Source organism: Myiozetetes cayanensis, unplaced genomic scaffold, assembly GCF_022539395.1.
Source record: "Myiozetetes cayanensis isolate MyiCay16 unplaced genomic scaffold, myiCay2020 scf4, whole genome shotgun sequence".
Taxonomy (NCBI): domain Eukaryota; kingdom Metazoa; phylum Chordata; class Aves; order Passeriformes; family Tyrannidae; genus Myiozetetes; species Myiozetetes cayanensis.
The window spans coordinates 71,741,786-71,760,722 of record NW_026087631.1 but is presented as its reverse complement, the minus strand read 5'-3'; the positions used below and the strand labels follow the sequence as shown (position 1 = coordinate 71,760,722).

General features: G+C 43.2%; 1 protein-coding gene across 1 annotated transcript in view; it reads left to right on the top strand.

Moving 5' to 3' along the window:
* MYO5B (myosin VB) overlaps positions 1–18,937 on the top strand; it is a 117,655-nt gene that overhangs the window by 81,517 nt on the left and 17,201 nt on the right. The window contains exons 23-29 of the mRNA XM_050329856.1: positions 2,457–2,541; positions 3,911–4,059; positions 4,832–4,951; positions 6,075–6,212; positions 7,887–7,946; positions 13,116–13,367; positions 14,188–14,285. Of these exons, the coding sequence (XP_050185813.1) occupies positions 2,457–2,541; positions 3,911–4,059; positions 4,832–4,951; positions 6,075–6,212; positions 7,887–7,946; positions 13,116–13,367; positions 14,188–14,285 (902 nt within the window). The remainder of the gene's footprint in view (positions 1–2,456; positions 2,542–3,910; positions 4,060–4,831; positions 4,952–6,074; positions 6,213–7,886; positions 7,947–13,115; positions 13,368–14,187; positions 14,286–18,937) is intronic.

Genomic DNA, 18,937 nt, shown 5'->3' with positions numbered 1-18,937 from the left:
CTTCCTCATAGCTGTTCTCTCTGATCCCTTAATTTTGGAATAGCTCTTTCCACTCAATTTTGTGATAAAGTTTAAAACATCGGGTCTGGGTAAGTACCGACAGCTCTTTGTAGGGCTTTCAGTAGCATCAAATCTCCTCACTCGGTGAGATAGAGTAATTCGAAGCCTGGCCAGGAATTTTTGTTAGGAAAATGCTAAATGCCATCATTCTTTCCTCACAAGATTAGGGGAGGATAGGAGGCAGGTCTCCTGAGCAGGTTGCTCCAGCATAACACTTACATAAGGGCTGAAGCCATCACAAGTGCTCCCTGCTCAGCATCTTCCACAGAAATCCTTCAGAGCAGGTGCTGTTGCTTTGAAGCATCTTCAGAGATCTGTTTCCTACAGAAAGACGAGAAGGAGGTACAAAAGGTGCCAGTAGGTAGCAGAGATGAAGTTCACGCTGCTTGACCATTGTGTAACCTGCTCGTCTTGCCTCCACCTGTGTACAATGGACTATTCTCATCCTCAGGGGGCTTGGTTAAACACAGGTTTTGAACTCTGAGCTTGTTCCTGCTTCGTGTAGAAACAGGAATTCAATAAACAAGTTCAGTGCCTTAAGATCACGTCTTAAAAATAGCTGTACCCAATCCGCATTTGAAATTTTAAAACCTTGGAATAAGTGTTGTGGATTCTACTGAGCCTTTCAGTTCAAATTATCCCTCCATCATTGTTGAAAATACTCCAGGTTTTTGCCTAGTTTTGGTTTCTAACCATCATGAATTTTTCTGGGCAGAGGGTACCTTATGAGTACCCATTAAAGTGCACTAGTAAAATGATCCTATTGCCTTTAATCTTTCCCCTGATGGGATAAACAGCTCAAATTCCTTGCTGTCCCATTGCAGAACAGGTTCTCATTTTTTCCTATAACTCCTGTAGCTCTTTCCCATTTTTTTAAAAATTCTTTCTACCTTGAAGGCACTAGTGCTGATCTGATGGCAGATTTGATGTATGGAAGAAGAAATGTAGTTGTTTTAAGTACAGAATACTAAAATCTTGTCTCATTTCAGAACATTTAAAACACCAATAGCTCTGCATTCCTTAATTGTGGTTTTTTTCGCTTTCTAGTTGTATCTGCAGACTCCAACTTTCATATCATATAGAGAGAGATGCAGGAGGTGATAGTGTCATGCAAGCAGCTGGAGTAAATGCACAAGGAGAGTAAGGGGTGGTGATGTTTTCCAGTTTGTGCACAGAATATGACTGATTCAGTCAGGACTTACAATAAAATATTCATTTTGCTTTTATCCACACCATTAGTATGTATCTGGCATATGCAGGGTTTGATAAAATACCTTAATTTGAACACGCTTGTGTGGAAGACTGAAATCTGTGCTAGGGATGCATGCCAGCTGGGCTGCCTATAAATTCAATCTAATGGTGACAGCAAAATTATTACTCTTGGGCATGTTTACAGTGTTGTTTAGTGTTGGCATCTTGAGATTCTTCTGCTGTGTGTAGCTGTTTCCCAAGCAGTGGCTATAGGATGTGAGGGAGGAGGCACAGGGAGTGACATTATGCTGGGGTTGATGCGTGTTCTCCTGCCTGACAGCAGCAGAATTGTCCTGCTTAACTGTAGCAGCATATTTCACTTGATAATGTGATGGTTTAGTGTTTTGAGATAAGGCCCTTGAATGCCTCAAAGTTCCTGAGGATGAACAGTATTATGGCATCAGTTGCTGGCAGAATCAGACCAGCCCTGGTGTTGTGACAACGCAAAATACCATTTCGCAGGATTTATTTTCTGTTCTCGTTAATTTTTACAAGGCAGTTGTTGGTGTTAATTGCTAGATATGCTGCTGTTGTATTACCAAAGGCCCTGGTACATGCCATGCCTCACTGTACTAGTGGTTCTGCAGTCACCGGGAAGCATTAATGTGACTAACCACACTTAATGAATTGGTTACAATATAGTTAAAAAAGCCTGAACTATTTACTCAGCTCACAGTTGCTGTGTCCGTCTCAACTCCTTAAGTGCTACATTGCTGGGAACAATCAGCAGATTCGTTTTCCCAACAGCACTCTGTGCTGTGACTTGAAGAAAGCGATGAAGCCCATTGAGACGTGAAAATAAACCTCAGATTTCACAACCTGATCACTTTGCAGGAGTTTCACTCCTGCGGATTGTGGTCGCCAGGTCCAGCTGTTCAGCATTTTGTAAGATTCTGCTGAAAACATTAATTTAATGGAGCAGTTCACTCAGGAAGGGGGAAAGTTAGTCTCTGTGGTAGCAGTGCAGTTCTCCTGCACTCCGGCTCCTGATGTACAAAGGGTAGCTGGTAAAGCACGGGGGGATGGATCTCTTAAACAGAAAAGAGAGCCCGAACAAAGCTCCCTGTCTCCCATCAGGTGAAATGTAATCCCTGTGCAGAGGCTCTGACCTGCAGCAAGCAGTAACTCTTTGCCTTGCTCCGTAGCGTATCTCCGAATTGGAAGAAGAAAACGCTCTCCTGAAGCAGGAAAAAGAGGAGCTTAACAGCAGGATTCTCTGTCAGTCTGAAGGTAAGAGAAAAATGCCTGTAGCATTGTAATGCCTCTGCTAAGCGAGGAGCTTAACAGGTGTCCCCCGAATCTCATTTTTCCTGTGTGTTTCTCCTGCCTTGAAAAGTGCTCATCTTCCTGCCACCCTTCCCCGGTGTTTTTTTTGTCACTGTTTCGTTGTGCAGGTAGTTCTGTTCACCCAGCCCTGCTAGTGGATGGTAAGCCAGAGGCCAGTTTAATTGCTGAAACATGGAATAAAGTACCTGAAAGGGCTTTTTAGTTCAGTTAGGTCGCAGCACTTCCTGCAGGTGATGTGGGAGGCAGTGAGGCTGCTGGGGTGGGGAATAACAGCATCCCAAGAATGATGAACAAAGGACCCAAGGAACAGCACAGTTTACATTACTGAGCTATGACAAAGGATTTCTCTGGTGTGACACAAGTCTGTGAGTGTTTTATAGAAGCAGAGACTAAGATGGCAAGACATACAAAGGGAAAAGCAATCTGGGAAAATCCCATGTCACAAAAGAAACTGCGTGTATTGAGCTTTTCTATTTTTTATCATCCTTTTCAGCTTTGATTTTCTAGCAGGGTTTACAAAGAGCATTGTACTGTGGATGTATCTATCACTGCTCTGTGTGAAGTACCTTTTGCCCTCAGCCCCTGACACAAAATAAAGGAACGAAAGTAACGTGTTGAAAAGAAACTTCCTGTAAATATTTTTTTGTCTCTTAATGGGATGCTTCTGGAGCACCTGAGATGGGAGAAAGCAAGTGGAGGGGGTTAGTTTGTTGTTCTCCCATTTAAAAGGACACAAGGGCTATATTTGCCTGGTTCCTCAGGAAAAGGAGGGACCAGATTGGCTTCCAAAAAGGAGTTTTTAACAAAGAAATTAATTTATGTGGATATAAAATACTTTGAACCCCCCAAGTCTTACAATGGTAAATGGTTGATGGCATGAAAAAAAGCTGCTGCAGTTGATTTGCTCCTGTGCCAGATCTGGTGGTGGGAAGCAGGGAGGGAATTTTGTAAATGCAGCATGTGCCACTTTTTCAACATGAATGTATTTCCATACTGTGCTGGTCTTTCCTTGAATGGATTTATGGCTGGCCCATGGGAGCTGGAGCTGGCACAGTTGAGTTAAACATAACAGATCTGGTGGTTTGTAGGTGCCGGGGATATTTCTTTAACTCAAATTCAAATGTCGTGGAGACATCTCTAGATTATAAGAGTATCTAAATATTAGAGAATGCTTACATGTTTTCTAAAGGCTCCTGGCAGAGGTGGTATTTTGTTCATTAGCCCCTGTAACTGGACATATTTACCAGAAGCTCATTTCAGAGATAAAGTTCATAGTTTCTTTTCTTTTTCCTTTTTTTTTTCCCTTTTTAAGATGAATTTGCACGAAATGCAATTGAGGAAAATATCCAGATGAAGAAAGAGCTGGAAGAAGAGAGATCTCGTTATCAGAACCTGGTAAAAGAGTATTCAGGTCTGGAGCAGAGATATGACAACTTGAGGGATGAAATGACGATTGTAAAGGTAATGAAACTGGAATTATCCCTGTTCTGTTGCACCCTGAACCTGATGTTGGGGAACAACCTGACTCACTTATCCACAAAACATTTAATAGAGCTGACATTATTGTGCAGTTTGTGCTTGATGTTTCTAAGGATACACTTCTACCAAACCATCTGTGTGCCTTGGAAAAGTGGGCTCGGTCTTTCATGCATCTCTGTGGACTCCTTAGAAATCTCTGTGAATCTCAGCAAAAGCTGGATTGTGCTCCTTGTTCTTGTTTTGTGTTGGTGATGTTCAGGTGTAGGTGTTGGGTTAAAAAAAAAAAACAAAAAACCAAAAAAACCCCAGCAACATGACTGTAGAATTTCGAAAGCCAAAGTTTTTAAATGTTAGAAAAACTGTTGAAAATCAGATTAATAGACTGCTGCTGGGTTTGGTGGAAGGTTGAGTGTTTGAATGGAGTTCCAGAGGGTTCTGTCAGCAGTACAGTCTTGAGCTCAGATTTGCATGTTCACACTTACCAGGCATCTAGTGCCGTGAAGTGCCTTTAACCCATGCAGAATTTTTAAACTGGGTCTGTATAGCCCTTCATATTTTAAAGTATTCCTTTGTGTTAATAGGAATTTCATGGCTAGGGCATAAAAACTCAAAAATGGAACCCACCATATGGTGAAAGTCAAGCCTTTTGTAAAGGTAACTTTGGTACATAGTCAAATATTTGCTTTTTATAAACGACACAGTGAGGAATCCTTAAACACTGAATGCTTTATGTATCTGCATTACTTTTTGGCAGCAGTCACCGGGGCACAGAAGAAACCCATCCAACCAAAGCAGTTTGGAGTCTGATTCCAATAATCCATCCATATCCTCCTCTGAGATAGGAGACACTGAGGACGTGATTCAACAAGTGGAGGTAGAGGAAACTGGGCAGGGGAGGAGGAGGGAGGACAGCCCTGCTCTGCAGGGGTGATGGGTGTGGGGTTTAGAGCACAAAGGTTGGGCGAGAAGGTCTGGCATACAAAACTGACTTCAGGCTAAAGAAGTACATCATTAATTGTGTGAGAGGGATTGCAGGGGTTGTAGTGCTGTGGCAAATGCTTACTCGTTTGCAGCATCAGGCTTAAATAGGGCTCTAAAAATAACGAAGTGCTGCCTTTGGGCCGCACCAGCTTAAAGACTGATGAAAATTCATCAAAGCAGTTATATCCAGCACTGATGGCGATGACTGTATCATGATCCTTCTCTGCAAGGATACCAGAATTCATTACCCTCTTGCCCTGAGTGTTTTCACTCCCATGCATCTTCACGGATGCTTGGCTGGCCAGCACAGCCCCTGTAATCAAATCAACAGCCTCTTAATGCAGAAAAGAGCAGCATAAATTATTCCCTGGCTATCAAGAATCCTATGGGAAAGAGAAATGTGTTTTTTACTTACATTTGCTAGAATAGGCTGCTTTTTAGATTCCACTTCTGTGACTCGAGAGCGCATGTTGGCGATGAACATTCCTGGGATCTGACACCCTGTTGGCAGGACCTTATTTTGCGTCCCACACACACACACACCCCATGCCTGCAGAAGCCCCCACTGCCCTTAGCTGGCTGCTGTGTTATATTTAGTATTTCTGAACTCCTCTGAGAGCGCTTTCTGAAGTCAAAATATAATGGCCATGCTCTGCTGTAAAATATTCCAGGTGAAGCCAGTTAAAAAAACAACAAATAAATACTTGGCTAGAAGGGACTCTAGCTGGGCATTTTTGGTGTTCTTAGCTGCAGCCCAAATCAGACCCAGTTTATCTGTTGGGCTGTTAAGCATTCAGTGATTTATTAAGAAGAGGCAACTATATTACTGACATTAAAAATAGGTGCTTAAAATGTAGATTTGGTCTTTGAAAGTGCATGTCTTTTTTTGAGATCCTCCTATTGCTGTCTGTGGCTGGGGTGAGTGCTGATGTACAGTCAGGACGTGTCTGGCACTGTGGTTATAAAACTTGACACTGAGATCTTCTCTTTTTTCCCACTCTCCTGTTCTTCTCTAGGAGATTGGGATGGAAAAAGCAGCCATGGACATGACCCTCTTCCTAAAGCTACAGAAGAGAGTGAGGGAGCTTGAGCTGGAGAGGAAGAGGCTGCAAACCCAGCTGGAGAAAAAGGAGCAAGAGAGCAAGAAATCCCAGGTAAAGGATGGCTTTCATTGATACTAATATTTCATGTTGGTAACTGGCTTTCCTTTATTGCCTGAAGGACACGATGTAGGAATTCAGGTTTGAGAGTGACAAGTCCAAAAGGAGAGGCAACAAATCCACCTGGAAAACAGAGATAAACTTTTTTTGTCACCTAAAGACAATTGAAGAGGGGAAGTGCTTTATTTATTTGTATAAACAAACTGGTTATAAAATATTTGGGACAGTATCTTGAGTATCTTGAAAGCTCTTTCCAACAGCTTGAGAGGATGGTGGAGATGGGTGCAGGTTGGGCTCTGCTCCCAGGGAACAAGGGACAGGAGGAGAGGAAATGGCCTCCAGCTCCAGGGAGGATTAGGTTGGATATTAGGAAATATTTCTTTAAAGAAAGAGTTTGTCACTGCCTTGGCACAGCTACAATTCACACATGTCAGTCAGGCTGGTGTCCTGGGTTTTGTATTGTTATCATCTGTGTGGTTTGGTTGGTTTAGAGCTTAAAAATGGTATAGTAAATCAGAAATAGCAAGATAGCTGTTAGAAGAATGGTTTCTTCATTCCAGTTGCAAGGCCAGGGGTATTCCTATGCTGTATTCTTTCTTCCTTGTGGGGAAAAAAAAAAATCATCCTGCAGTTTTAGTTGCTTGCTTGAAAACAATTTAAAAATATATATAAATATAAAAATTTAAAAATATAAAAATATATATTAAATATTAATATTAATATTAAATATTAATATATATTTATCTACTATACTATATAAAATATATAATATAATTATATTATATAATATAATTATATGGAATGTGTTTGTCTTGTATATAATGTAAATATTAATATATATTAATATATTTTAAAAATCACCATTATTGACATCCCAGTAACTTAAGGGACAGGAGTCCATCCAGGCTTACAACTGAAGTCTGAAAATATAGCTCTCTGTGTTCTGGTGAGAGGAATTCTGGGACTGGGGGCTTTCACTAGCAGATCTCTTGTACACATTTTCCTTGCCACCTGTAACCAAGACTTTGTGGCTTGTCCGAGGCCGCAGAGGGCATGATGTGTGCCTTGGAACAGCAGTGCTGTGTGCATGGTGTTGTGAAGCAGCAAAGATGCTCTTTTACGAGTTGCTGAGCAAATACCATCACTCTTGGTTTCGTATTTGAAATTTCTGGGGCTTCTGTTGCTTCGTTTGGGGATTATTTTCTTTATTACTCTCCAGTGTGAGATCGATGTAACTGGACAAACGCAGTAAGAGACTCGGCAAAATCATCAACAGTAATTATTTGCTTGCTTCACTACTTATTCTTACTGATCACCTCTGGCAATTTGCAGGGGACACAGGAAATAGGAGACTTCCCCAGCCTCTCCTCCTTGCAGCAGAGGTGGATTAAAAACCTGTTTTCCGACTGCTGTGTTGAAGATTGTTCCCTTAATGACTGTCACTGTTTGAAGGCTGCAGCGAGCCACAGTTGTCAGGATATTAATGAGAGATTAAACCCTTTTCTCTTGAAGTGTCCTCTACCCCACTAGGTGTTGCTGGGATGCTGTCTGATGGCAATAATTAACATTTTTATGGTTGAGCTGGCCGGACGTGCCCAGCCATCCTGTGCTGTGTGCCAGCTCCTCCGGCTGCTTTTAAGTATAAATTTGTCTCTTTAATCCGTGCAGGTTATTGAAACAAAGACCATGACTTCAGAACAGGAAGATTTTGCATACAACAGCCTGAAGGTGAGTGAGGGGCTCCCACTTAGTGCTGTAACCTATTCCATGGCTCCAGCAGCCCAGACAAATGGTAAGAACGTGGTAATAACACAAAACCTCCTGTAACTGGCTCTGCTAGAGGGGGCAGTTGTAGCTGTAGCTGTCCATCAGCTCTGGAGTCTGGGATGGGCTCACAGATGTTTCCCCCTGGGGCAACATCTGTTCTGCACTGGTCTACCTGTTTCTCAGTCATCCACACAGGTAAAAAGCCCACTTATTGTGAAAAATGTTTTTTTTCACTGCATATATTCCCCCTGGGACCTTATTGGGTTTCCTCTGATGGGACACTGCAGCTCTCAGCAGTTTGCTTTGCTGTAAGTGTAAATCTCACAGCTGAAGCCCAGTGTGATTCTTGTTCCAGGCTTCAACTCTGCTTTTTGTCCACTTTCTGTGCATTCCTGAGGTGCCACTCAGGTCAAAACCAAATAAATCCGTGGATGTTCTGTCTCCATCATTTTCTCCCTGTGACACACAGAGCATCTGAAGCCTGCTGGGCTCCTACTGCAGCTTCTGTGGGTTCTCCCCTCCTGCTCTAACAGTACCCAAATACTCCCAGTCTTGACTGTTAGACTAATTCTTATGTCTTGCTTGTCCTCAGAAATCCAGTTTCCAGATTAGGGTTAGTAAGGGAATTTTTTTTTATATTGTTTTTTTTGGTGTAGACCTGCCTTTCAGAGGCTCCTTCTCTCCCCATCCCCATAGCAAATATTGCAATACAACTGAGAAGTCCAGGGGGACACATGTTATCCAGAGTAATACAATGCTAAACCATCTGTAAGTAGTAACACCGTTTTTGCTTCTGCATCATCTCCTCTGAAGGACACAAAGACCCCAGACATCAGAGGTGGGAAGGACAGATGTTCAACCCTCACTAAGCACATACCTCTAGCAAAAGCTTTTTCTGTCATTTAATCCATCCAGTTTTTATTTTCTGAGCATGGTATTTATGTTGCAACTGGCTGGATGTGCTTTTTGTGGCAGAGGGAAACCCTGCTGAGTTTCATTAGTACCTCTGCACAGTCTCTAGGAGAAGAAGGATGGCACCTTCTTAAATGGCTTCTATGGAGTTCTGGCTTCAGTGTGAGTTCAAAAAGTGTGTTTTCTTCAAGCTTTAACCCAGGAAGTTCAGAGAGGAAATTGTAATTTTAGATTTTCTTACTTTCTACATTCTTAATGTACTAACATGCGTAGTCCTGCGTATCTAAGAAACCTTGAAAACTCTATGTTAATACCATTTCATATGAATAGGTAGCCTATGTTGCTAAAAAGGAAGGGTTCTTTAGCCTAAAACAGGTGGAAAATGAACCTGCAGGGATTTTGTATTCCCTATAGGAACACAGGATGCTTCCCTGAGAGGCAACAGTGAAAAAGAGAGACAACAGTGAAAAAGAGAGACAAATACACCTCACTGGTGTTTTCCCCACACCTGGATATAGGACACTGCCTTGAAGTCTCTCTCTGCAATGAAAGAGTGACTTACTGCTGATTTTGAGGGCTGCTTGCCCCTCCTTCCCCCATGACAGCTGCTTCAGTGGTTCTGTGGAAAAGCTCTTCCTCTCTGTATTTCTCCTGCTCATTTGTATCTCAAAAACTTGCGCTATCTCGGGCTCCTTTAAGAGTCTGCTGTATATAGATTTATTTTTTCCTTTTTGCCAGCTTTAAAAGGCTTTATCTTGGGGAACCAGGCTGAGGTGCCTTAAAGCTTACACACATCTTTCTGTGGATGCTCTTGAGTGGTCCATGAGATACCGATCACGGAGGAGGAGGAGATATGGGCTTGAATGCTCCACTGATGCTCCATCTTTTACAAGCTGAGACACCTTAGCCAGCTCAGAAAGGTTTCTGGTTTTAGAAATGTGGCTACAGTGTCTTTGAGTTAGTTCTTTCCTTTTGTAACACTGCAAAGAAATGTGAGAAACTTGAGCTAAAACTGATAGATACAGCAGGCAGAAATTACCTGTCCTTCGTAACGGATAAACAGATTTTTCAGGAGACGCTGTCCCAGAATTTGCCCAGCCAGATGTTTGGTTACCATATTCAGGAAGGCAAAACAGGGAGATATGCCCCTGAGTCACGCCTGCCCAAGAAAGTTCTTCAGTGAAAAAATGTATTTTCCAGCCTGGTTTTTTTCAAGCTGGGAAAGAGGGACTGGAAATGAAACCACCAAGGAGCCCTTGCCCTGACTCTCTGTTTCTGAGCAATCTGGTCTAGTGGAAAGTGTCCCTGCCCATGGCAGGGGGGTCAGACTACTACCCAAACCATTCTAGGACTCCTACCTAGCAGGAGCACAAGGCATAACTGAGTTTCTCACTTGTTGCATAGCTGGGATGTTTGTGTGATCCCTTAGACTTGGAAACTCATCATAGAATGAGCTTCTAGCAGATTTTATTTTCTTTTCCCATGGACTACCAGAAATAGGAGAGAGGGCAAATTCCTGGCATGGCACTGCTAACCCCTGACTTAGGCAGGCTCACACTTCCCCCTGCACTGCTGTATAAGCCCCTTTTCTAAAGAGGGAAGCTATTTCCATCACTGTTAGTGCTTGGGTACCCCTTTCACAGCTCTGTAGTGCTGTACATGTTGGGACAAGTGTGAGTTCAAGTTCAGTTCATTTTGACCGTAATTTGTCAAATAAATCAGCGTTACTGGACTATGCTGAAGAGAGAGACCATTTCTCACAGCACCAGTAGAAATCTCCCTTTCCACATTCAGAGCATTTTATTTTAGCTTCTGTACTGCCATGGCTATTGCTGGTGCAAAAAGGGTGTATGGGCAGGGGACAGTAGATGTTTTAGCACTGCTCCATGAAATCCACAAAGAAAGGGGTTGGGAATGAATTTACACATAAGCTCTAAGTGGAGTCCAAGGCTTGGCTTTTGAAGTAGGGTTGTTGGTTATTCCTTTCTTTCCCAGTCCTCCTGGCTTTGTTTCTAACCAGAGCTGAACTTTATATGACCAGTCCTTGGCGTCAGCAGTGTGGCTTACCCATTAAAAAAGGAGGAGGAGGAGAAAGGGTTAGAAAGGAGGAGGAGGAAAGCAAAGAAAAAGGAAATCAGAGGTCTAAATCAGCAAATGACAAAAATCACAGGAGAGCCATTTTGTGTAGAAAAGCAGGTAATTGCTTTCATCTTGCCCTTTACCTGTCTCTGAGCATAATCAGTAGAGAGTGAATGAACAGTAAAAGAGTGAAGATGATGCTTTAGCTACGTAGCAGGAACAGTTAAACCCAGTTTGGTATGAATTCCCACCACGTGTGCACAGCTCTTGCTTTAAAAACCAGTACAGAGAAGCCCATGTCTCATATGCTCCCTTTGCTGAGCTGTGCTTAATGTGGAAGAATTGCTGGATCTCGCGCATTTCTTATCCTGTCTTTTTTTAATGACAGATGGTATCAAGTACCTGAATACGCTCCGTTACTGATGTTGTTTGTTCAGCTAGGAGCATGCTGTCCAGATGCCAGATCAGCTATTCTGTTCACACCTCTGCTGTGATAAGCCTTGCTATTTATAATTTGTAAGGATTTATAATTACAACACCCGTTTCCTATGGAAACGAGGTTTACACAGCTGTGCTAGCTGCACATTGTATAAATTGTATAAATTGCCCCCATCCTCCCCAGCCATTTTTGGATTCATTAACTCGCCTCAGCCCAAGATGATAAAGAAGCAGATATCCCAGAGATAAGGGGGATTGTGGAAGAAAGCTGTGGAAAGGCTCAAAAGGTGGTGGGGAGAGGGAAGCACCTGGATCTCAGTGGGGACAGATCTTGTGCTGTTGTAGTGGATCCACATGGGGTTTGTCCCTAGGAAAGAGCTGATCCCAAATCACTCAGACAGCAGACTTTGTCAGCTCATTTTGCAGATGTCTTGGTTTGTGCCATGTTGGATAAGGGTCCTGCTGGGTTTTGGCATTGTCTGGGTGCGTGGGGGCAGGAGGGAGCAGTCCTGGGTGCCACCCTGCAGTATCTGGGGGTGGAAGATCAGTGCAAAAAGAAGGCGGGTTTTTGGATACTGGGTGTGAGCAGACCCCAGGAGTCTGGCTCCCACCCTGTCTGTGACCTATAGCAAAGACTTAACAGATTTAAGCTGAAAGAGGGTAGATTTAGATTGGATATTGGGAAGAAATTCCTGGTTGTGAGGGTTGTGAGGTCCTGGCTGCCCCTGGATCCCTGGAAGTGTCCTAGGCCAGGCTGGACGGGGCTTAGAGCAACTTGGGATAGTGGAAGATGTCCCTGTCCATGGCAGGGGGTTGGAAAGAGATGAGCTTTCAGCCCAAACCATTCTGTGATTCTATGATTGCACTGCTGCAGAAGTAAAGCTGCTCTTGACCCAGCTGGGATGCTCCAGGTGGGTTTTGGGTGCTTGCAAAGAGCTACCAAATGGTGTGTTGCTACCTGCAAAGTTTCAGGGGTGACATGCTAAAAGAAAGGCTGTCTTAGCTGCAGGATTTTCATTCTTCTGTCTTCTGCTGTCATGCAAAAGGAAATGAGCCCTTCAGTTGTCTCAGCAAACACATTGTTATTCAGGAGAAGCAGTCACAGTCAAACTTGTACAGTATTGCCCCTGCCTGTCAAACGCCAGCATTTGATGAGATGTCAGGGCGAGAAAATCCTCCAGCTGCAAACACTGCACCAGGGTGAGGGAATTACAAAATGTATGAGAAAAGGAGCTGTAGTGGGAATTCACAGACCCGTGGCTCACCTAATGGGATGCCTGCCACGATGATGGGTCATGTAAATCAGCACCTTCCAGCTTACCTAATGAATTTGAAAGATGAGCTGAACATTGTGGGGTTGTGGTGATTTCTTGATTGAGAAGGAAAAGAGGTGGAGAAGAAAACAACGTGTTTAGCTTCTTTATCAGCTTGCTTTTGTGTTTAAGAACAGTGTCACCAAATAAAAAATCTCCCCTGTGTCCCCTGTTAGTGTTGTTACTAAACAGCAACAGGCTGCTGATAAAAGTAAAACCCTTTTCTGAACCACATGTGACTGGACTGGCAGCAAAATCCAGATCCTGTCTTTAACTGATCATTCAGCCATAATCATCACTAATTGAGTCACCTTAGAGGCGTCTCAGAAAAGGATGAGGCACTACAAGACAGATTATCCAAACTGGTTAATGGCTCGATATTTTCCAGAGGCAAGAGCTGGAGTCGGAGAACAAGAAGCTGAAAAATGAACTCAACGAGCTGAGGAAGGCTATTGCAGACCAAGCAACCCAGAACAACTCATCCAGCAATGTCCAGGACAGTTACAACCTCCTACTGAGCCACCTGAAAGTGGCCAACGAGGAGCTGGAAGTGCGGAAGGAGGAGGTGCTCATCCTGAGGTCACAGATCATGAAGGCAGCCCAGCAAAAAGACACGGGGAAAAACATACTAAAGGAGAGGGTAATGGCTTTTCTTCTCCATTTTCCCTTATCTTGGTGGGAATTCAGTGGCTGCCTGAGTGATGCCTCTTGTGCTGGGCTGGTCACAGGGGGTTGTGCAGGGATATGGGAGGTTCTGCCTGTGGATGAGAAGCAGCCCATGACATTTCAGGCACCCCAGGACTATATACCCCATGGTACTGCTGTAAGGTGCTTAACACCATACCTGATGAGGTCTAGCCAGCCCCCACACCAAGGAACAACTTCTCCAGTCCTATACCAAGGTGTGGTGGTCCGAGTTGTTCCTGGTGATGTTTTCTGACAGCGCTGTTATTCTGCAGGAAAATGGGATGGGGAGAAACAGCTTCTGGGTCAGATTCTGCCCACTTGAGGCTGGTGCAGCTGTAATGTGTTTGTGCTGGTGTGTAGACAAGAGGAGAGCCTGTCTCTCAAACAGCTGTGATGTGCTTTTGTTTTTAGAGCCCATTCCAGTGGGAGAGCACATTTTCCAAAAACTCTAACTTGGGCTTTTTTTTATTCACTGTGTTATCATTCCTCGAGGTTTTGGTATGTTTTGTATTTCAGACCAAGCACCCCACTCATCCCTCTCTCATGTTCACTGCATCACTTCCACCTCTCCTCTCTCCTGCTGTCTGTTTGCATGTGTGTGAGTTCATAGAAACTCTCTAGTCCGTTGGATGCCCCGGGGACGCTTCTCAACAGAAGCTTCTAACAGCTCTTAACAGAATGGCTGGGAGCTGTTTGGCATCGGGGGGACTTTTTTAAAAAGACAGGAAGAGGTGTGCAGGATGTCATGCTGCTGTTTTGCATGTTGGATTTAGGAGGGCCTCCCCAGAAATGCCAGCTGGCCCAACAGTGACAAGCACGTTGACCAGGAGGACGTGATCGAAGCCTACCAGGGGATGAGCGAGACCAACCGGTAAGTGTGGCTTGAATTCTTCCAGCAGCAGGGGGGGCTGGCCAAAGTGAAAGAGGTGGGATCCTAACCAAAGCGTGAGAGAAGGGATCCAGATCAAAATCAACAGCAGGATTTTAAAGAGTTACCAGATTCTGGATTGTGTTATGGGCCTTGGGTCAAGGATGGGCCGCAAAGATGAAATCAAAGACGCATGTCTTATGGAATCATGGAATCCTGGGATGTTTTGGGTCAGAAGGGACCTTAAAGATCTTCTAATTCCGACTAGTTCTAATGGGTGAGGAGCCCTCATTGCTAGGGCTGTGTGTGTGTCCCCAAGAGAGGGGAGATACTGAGCAGGTAGAAAAGCAAACACGAAAGCGAGAAGAACTGGATTTTGACTTTGCTTCCAGTATGCAAATAGCAGCAAGATGAAGATTTGGGATATATTTGAGTGAGTTATTTAAAGTATCTCATACCATGCTGAGAAGACAGCACGGTCCCCTTCTCTTTTTCCCAGAGGCAAAAGCCTGTTGTGGCTAACTGAGCTAACAAACATGCCCTATTCCCTGGAAACAGTCACATTATTGCTCTTCTTGCATCCAAACTGAGTGTTGGGGACATCTCTTTGATTACAGGTTTACCATAGTGGGGGTTAACTCTGTGAACATGTGTCTGTCCTTACAGTAACAATGGGCTGATATTGCTAAGCATTAAATCATCCTTGCAGTTATCCAGGAGGATATCAAATAATAAAGTAGTGTCTTGAAAGGAGACAAAATTACATGGATTTAACAGCAAGATAGTGTGAAAAGTAAATTTTTATTTCACTCCAAGGAAATTGAATGTTTATCTCTTTTATTTTGTCTCTTGACAAATATAGATGTTTGAGACTTTTTCCCCTAAATAATTTCTATTCATCAAGATAGAAGACAAAGCCATTGTGGATTAATGGCTTTTAATAACAAGACAATATACTTTACCACTTTTTAGAGGGGTTGCAGAAGGTGGCTAACACTCCAGGATGTGACAGACCATGACTTAATGAGGATTTTATCCATCCCTTTATGAATATGAGGAAAGGAACATGATCAAGGCCAGACTGGTGCTGAGGCTCTGCCCAGGCTAGTTCTGCCAGCTTTCATCTTGGCCCAGGGACCTGGAGGAGTGAGGATTGTTGGGGTCCAGGACTCTGGCTACACTGGTTTCTCACCTGAGTGTCATCTCTGGCTGGATCAGGACCAGTGTTTGTGGTTTTTCAATTTGCCATTGAATATTTGCTTTCCCAAACTGAACTTGCTGATGAAATTTCTGTCCCGTCCTGCGATAGAGATGATAAAATTAATTTGAATATCACATCCTTTCTTGTCAGTAAATCAGGGATGCTCAGTGTGCTTCCAGCAGCAAGGTGTGGTTTTTTTGTCACTTAAGGAAGTCTGTGAATTTTGTCTCTTTTCCTTCCAATGTTCTCCTGGAGCTGTGGGCACTGATACGGGATGTGAAATCCCACTGTCAGGCACAGCTTTAATTACTCCCTGAGTCTTCTGGTGTGCGCGCGTAGGGATGGTTGGTTTGTGTTCAGGGGTTGGTGAAAGAGTCAAAAAAAGAGTTGCTGCTTTTGTAAGGTGTGTCTGACCAGGTTGCATCACTAGTCCCCAGCATTAATTGATATCTGGCCGTACTGGTGTACATGTTTTCTGCTGTAGCCTTCCAGGAGACTCCAGCGCTCCTTCAGATGTTCTGGTTTCCAGACTTAACTTCTGCAGAGAGAACTGAATCATGGAATCATTTAGGTTTGAAAATATGTCTCAGGTCCAGCTGTTCCCCCAGCACTAACCCATGTGCCCAAGTGCCACATCTGCACAGCTTTTAAATCCCTCCTTCCGCCCCCGATTTATAATTTTCGAGGATCTGATTCTCCATGAGAGCACAGATCCCTTTCCCTGCAATTGCACGGGTGAGCTGCAATTCTGGGAAGTTCATGTGGCCCGGCCTTGGTGGTTTTTGACCTCTTGAGTTTTGGGAAGGGAAATATGCTGTCTCCAGGCTCAGTTTCCTATTATCTCTCTCTCATGTGAAGCTTGCCTGGAGCTTGTCTCTTGTAAGACAGCAGCAGTAGCTCTGTATACTCTCACCCTGATTTTCTGTGTTGATTTATCCGGTGGCTAATTTTTACCCACCACCAGCTTTCCCATCATATGGTGCATTTGCCTGTGTGTGGGGTTGATTTATAAACTGTAGGCCGGTGTCAGTGGCAGAAAAATAGGTGAAAACAAATGCTTAGGAAGCATGGATTGTTGGTGTTTGAGGATATAAATTAACATTCCCTCCCCCCAGCATGAATTTGCATTTGTACTTACGCAGCTCTATACCCAAGGGTGTCAGCATGAGAAATAGAGCTGCCTTCCCTTTTCTGATCTTGATCAATAAATATTTTAATGGGAGGCTCACCTGAGTTATTTAGGCTTTACTTTGGTGGAAAATCATCTTTCTATTGTCTCCATGTCCGTGTAATGCAGGACTTCTAAATACAGCAGGAGGAAAACAGGAAAAACTCTGCCAGGTGCTGCTGACCTTGCCAACATAGTGATTCTGTCTCCACAAAGCTTTCAGAGCAAAGCCCTTTGATTCCAGGTCAAGGCCAAGTCTGAATCAAAAGCAACCCTTTATAAATTAAATAACTGCAGCTTTTTTTGTTTCTTTGTTTTGGGGTTTTTTCTTGTTCCTTCTTACTTTTAGCTTCTAAAGGGGAAATCATCAGGTTAGTTCCCAGCTCATTTTCTGCTTCAGTAACTGAGTGTAAAGCTAAGTAGGCTTTTTGTTCCCTGTTTCAGTTCTTGGGATCGTTCTTTGGAGCCTGTTTGATCTTGGTGGAAACATAGAGCCAAGAGAGACCAGGTGATGATGTTAGAGATAATAACCTGGCAGCTCAAAGTAAATCAGGCTGTGTCTTTGAAATTAGCTTCTGTGATAACTTCCAAGTTATTTCTGTTGATTTTTTTCTTTTATTTTTTTTTCTGCTGTGTAAGTCCCAGCTGGAAATGCAGTGCAAAGTGAAGAGCTGATGCTGGCTTCACGTGGAGGATGCTTTTGCATCTGGAAGAGGCCATCATATGGAAAGGGCTCATATCTCTGCTTCCCACTCTCCTATGGGTCTCTTCCCACTCTGCAGTTTTTGGAAAGGAGGTGTTTGGGCAGGGATTTCTCACTTTTGATGGGTGCTGTTTGTCCCAGCTGCTCCCCAGACCTGCACTTCCAAGATAAGGATAAAGGAGGAAGGCTTTGTGAATCAAGCACTTTCAGCTCCTCTCAGCCTTGTTTGAGAAAAGGATTTAGCCAGCATTTTAGGAAATTATGTTGTCACATGCTAATTAATCTAATTAGCTTGAAAGGGCCTCTGTTTGATGTTTAATGTCTTGGTCAATATGAACTTCTGGCAGAAAGAGGAGCTCAGTGATTTCTGAGTCAGTGCTGTGTTGATGGAGACGAACTAAATGCATGTTTCCCAGGGCAGGTTTATCTTATATCGGCACTTGTACATATTTCTTTTATAATGGCTCCTCCTTGAGCTGCTCTCCTCATTTACCACAATGCCTCTGTTTAAAAAAAAAGGAAGGAAAGCTATTTTTCAAAGAAGGTTATCCAGGAAAATGCATCTCTTAAAAATGCTGCTCACTGTGTGAGATTTCACAGGTTACTGACATGCAGTAAATAGTGATGATACTTCCTTCTTTTTTCCTTGGTTTTCAGTGCCTGAGGTTACGTCCTGTTAAGATTATATGAACAAAAAAAAAAAAAAAAAGACTTTACTAAGGCATTAATGGAAATCAGACCAATAAACCTCCTTGTTTCTGTCAGCCTACAAACACTTTTGGAAACCTGCTGTGTATAGGGTATCAACAAGGTTTTAATTTAAATTCATACATGTGGCTTTAACAGGTGAACTTTCCAAATGTCATTGCCTGAAATGTTTGCTGTTTTTGGAGAAATGCTGTACACCAGCATGGAAGGGATGTACAGGCTGCCTGTGGCAGTGAGACACCTCCTGAGTCCTTTCGTGGCAGTGCTGCAACACCGCATTTCTCACTTCTTCCCCCCTGTGAAAATTAGCTGGAGAAAGTTTGTGTGTTGTGCATTTCCCCTGAAATATGCAGAGATTTCCTTGCCAGGGAATGGCTTCTCCTGCAGCCCTTTCCAAAACAGGAGATGCGCGTTGGCTGAGTATTTTTGTGTGTGTGTGTGTGTGTTTGTATGTCTGAACTATAATGATATATTAAGTAAGTTTGGTGGTTGCTTTATTTACTTTTGAAATTGTTATTTCCAAAAAGAAAAACTGTTTTCTAACTGACATCGAAGCTAAGTAAAAAACTTGTTATAACAAGTGTTTCTGGTCAAGTTGACCAGCTTACATCACTCATTTGTAATGTGCTCAAGACCTCATTGAAGGAGATAAGTAAGTTTCTTGCCTCATATAACTTGGAAAAAACCCCAAAACAACAAAAAACAAACAGTCTGGTAAATGTAGACTTTTAGTATCAAAGTGAGATGAGACTTTTCTGGGCATTTTTCTGCCTGGATGGATACAGAGGAGATTTGATCTTGTGTGGTGTTTGGACCAAAGATTGCTCTGAGGAAAGACTGACATGTTTGACTCAGTGTTTTGAGAAAACCCTCAA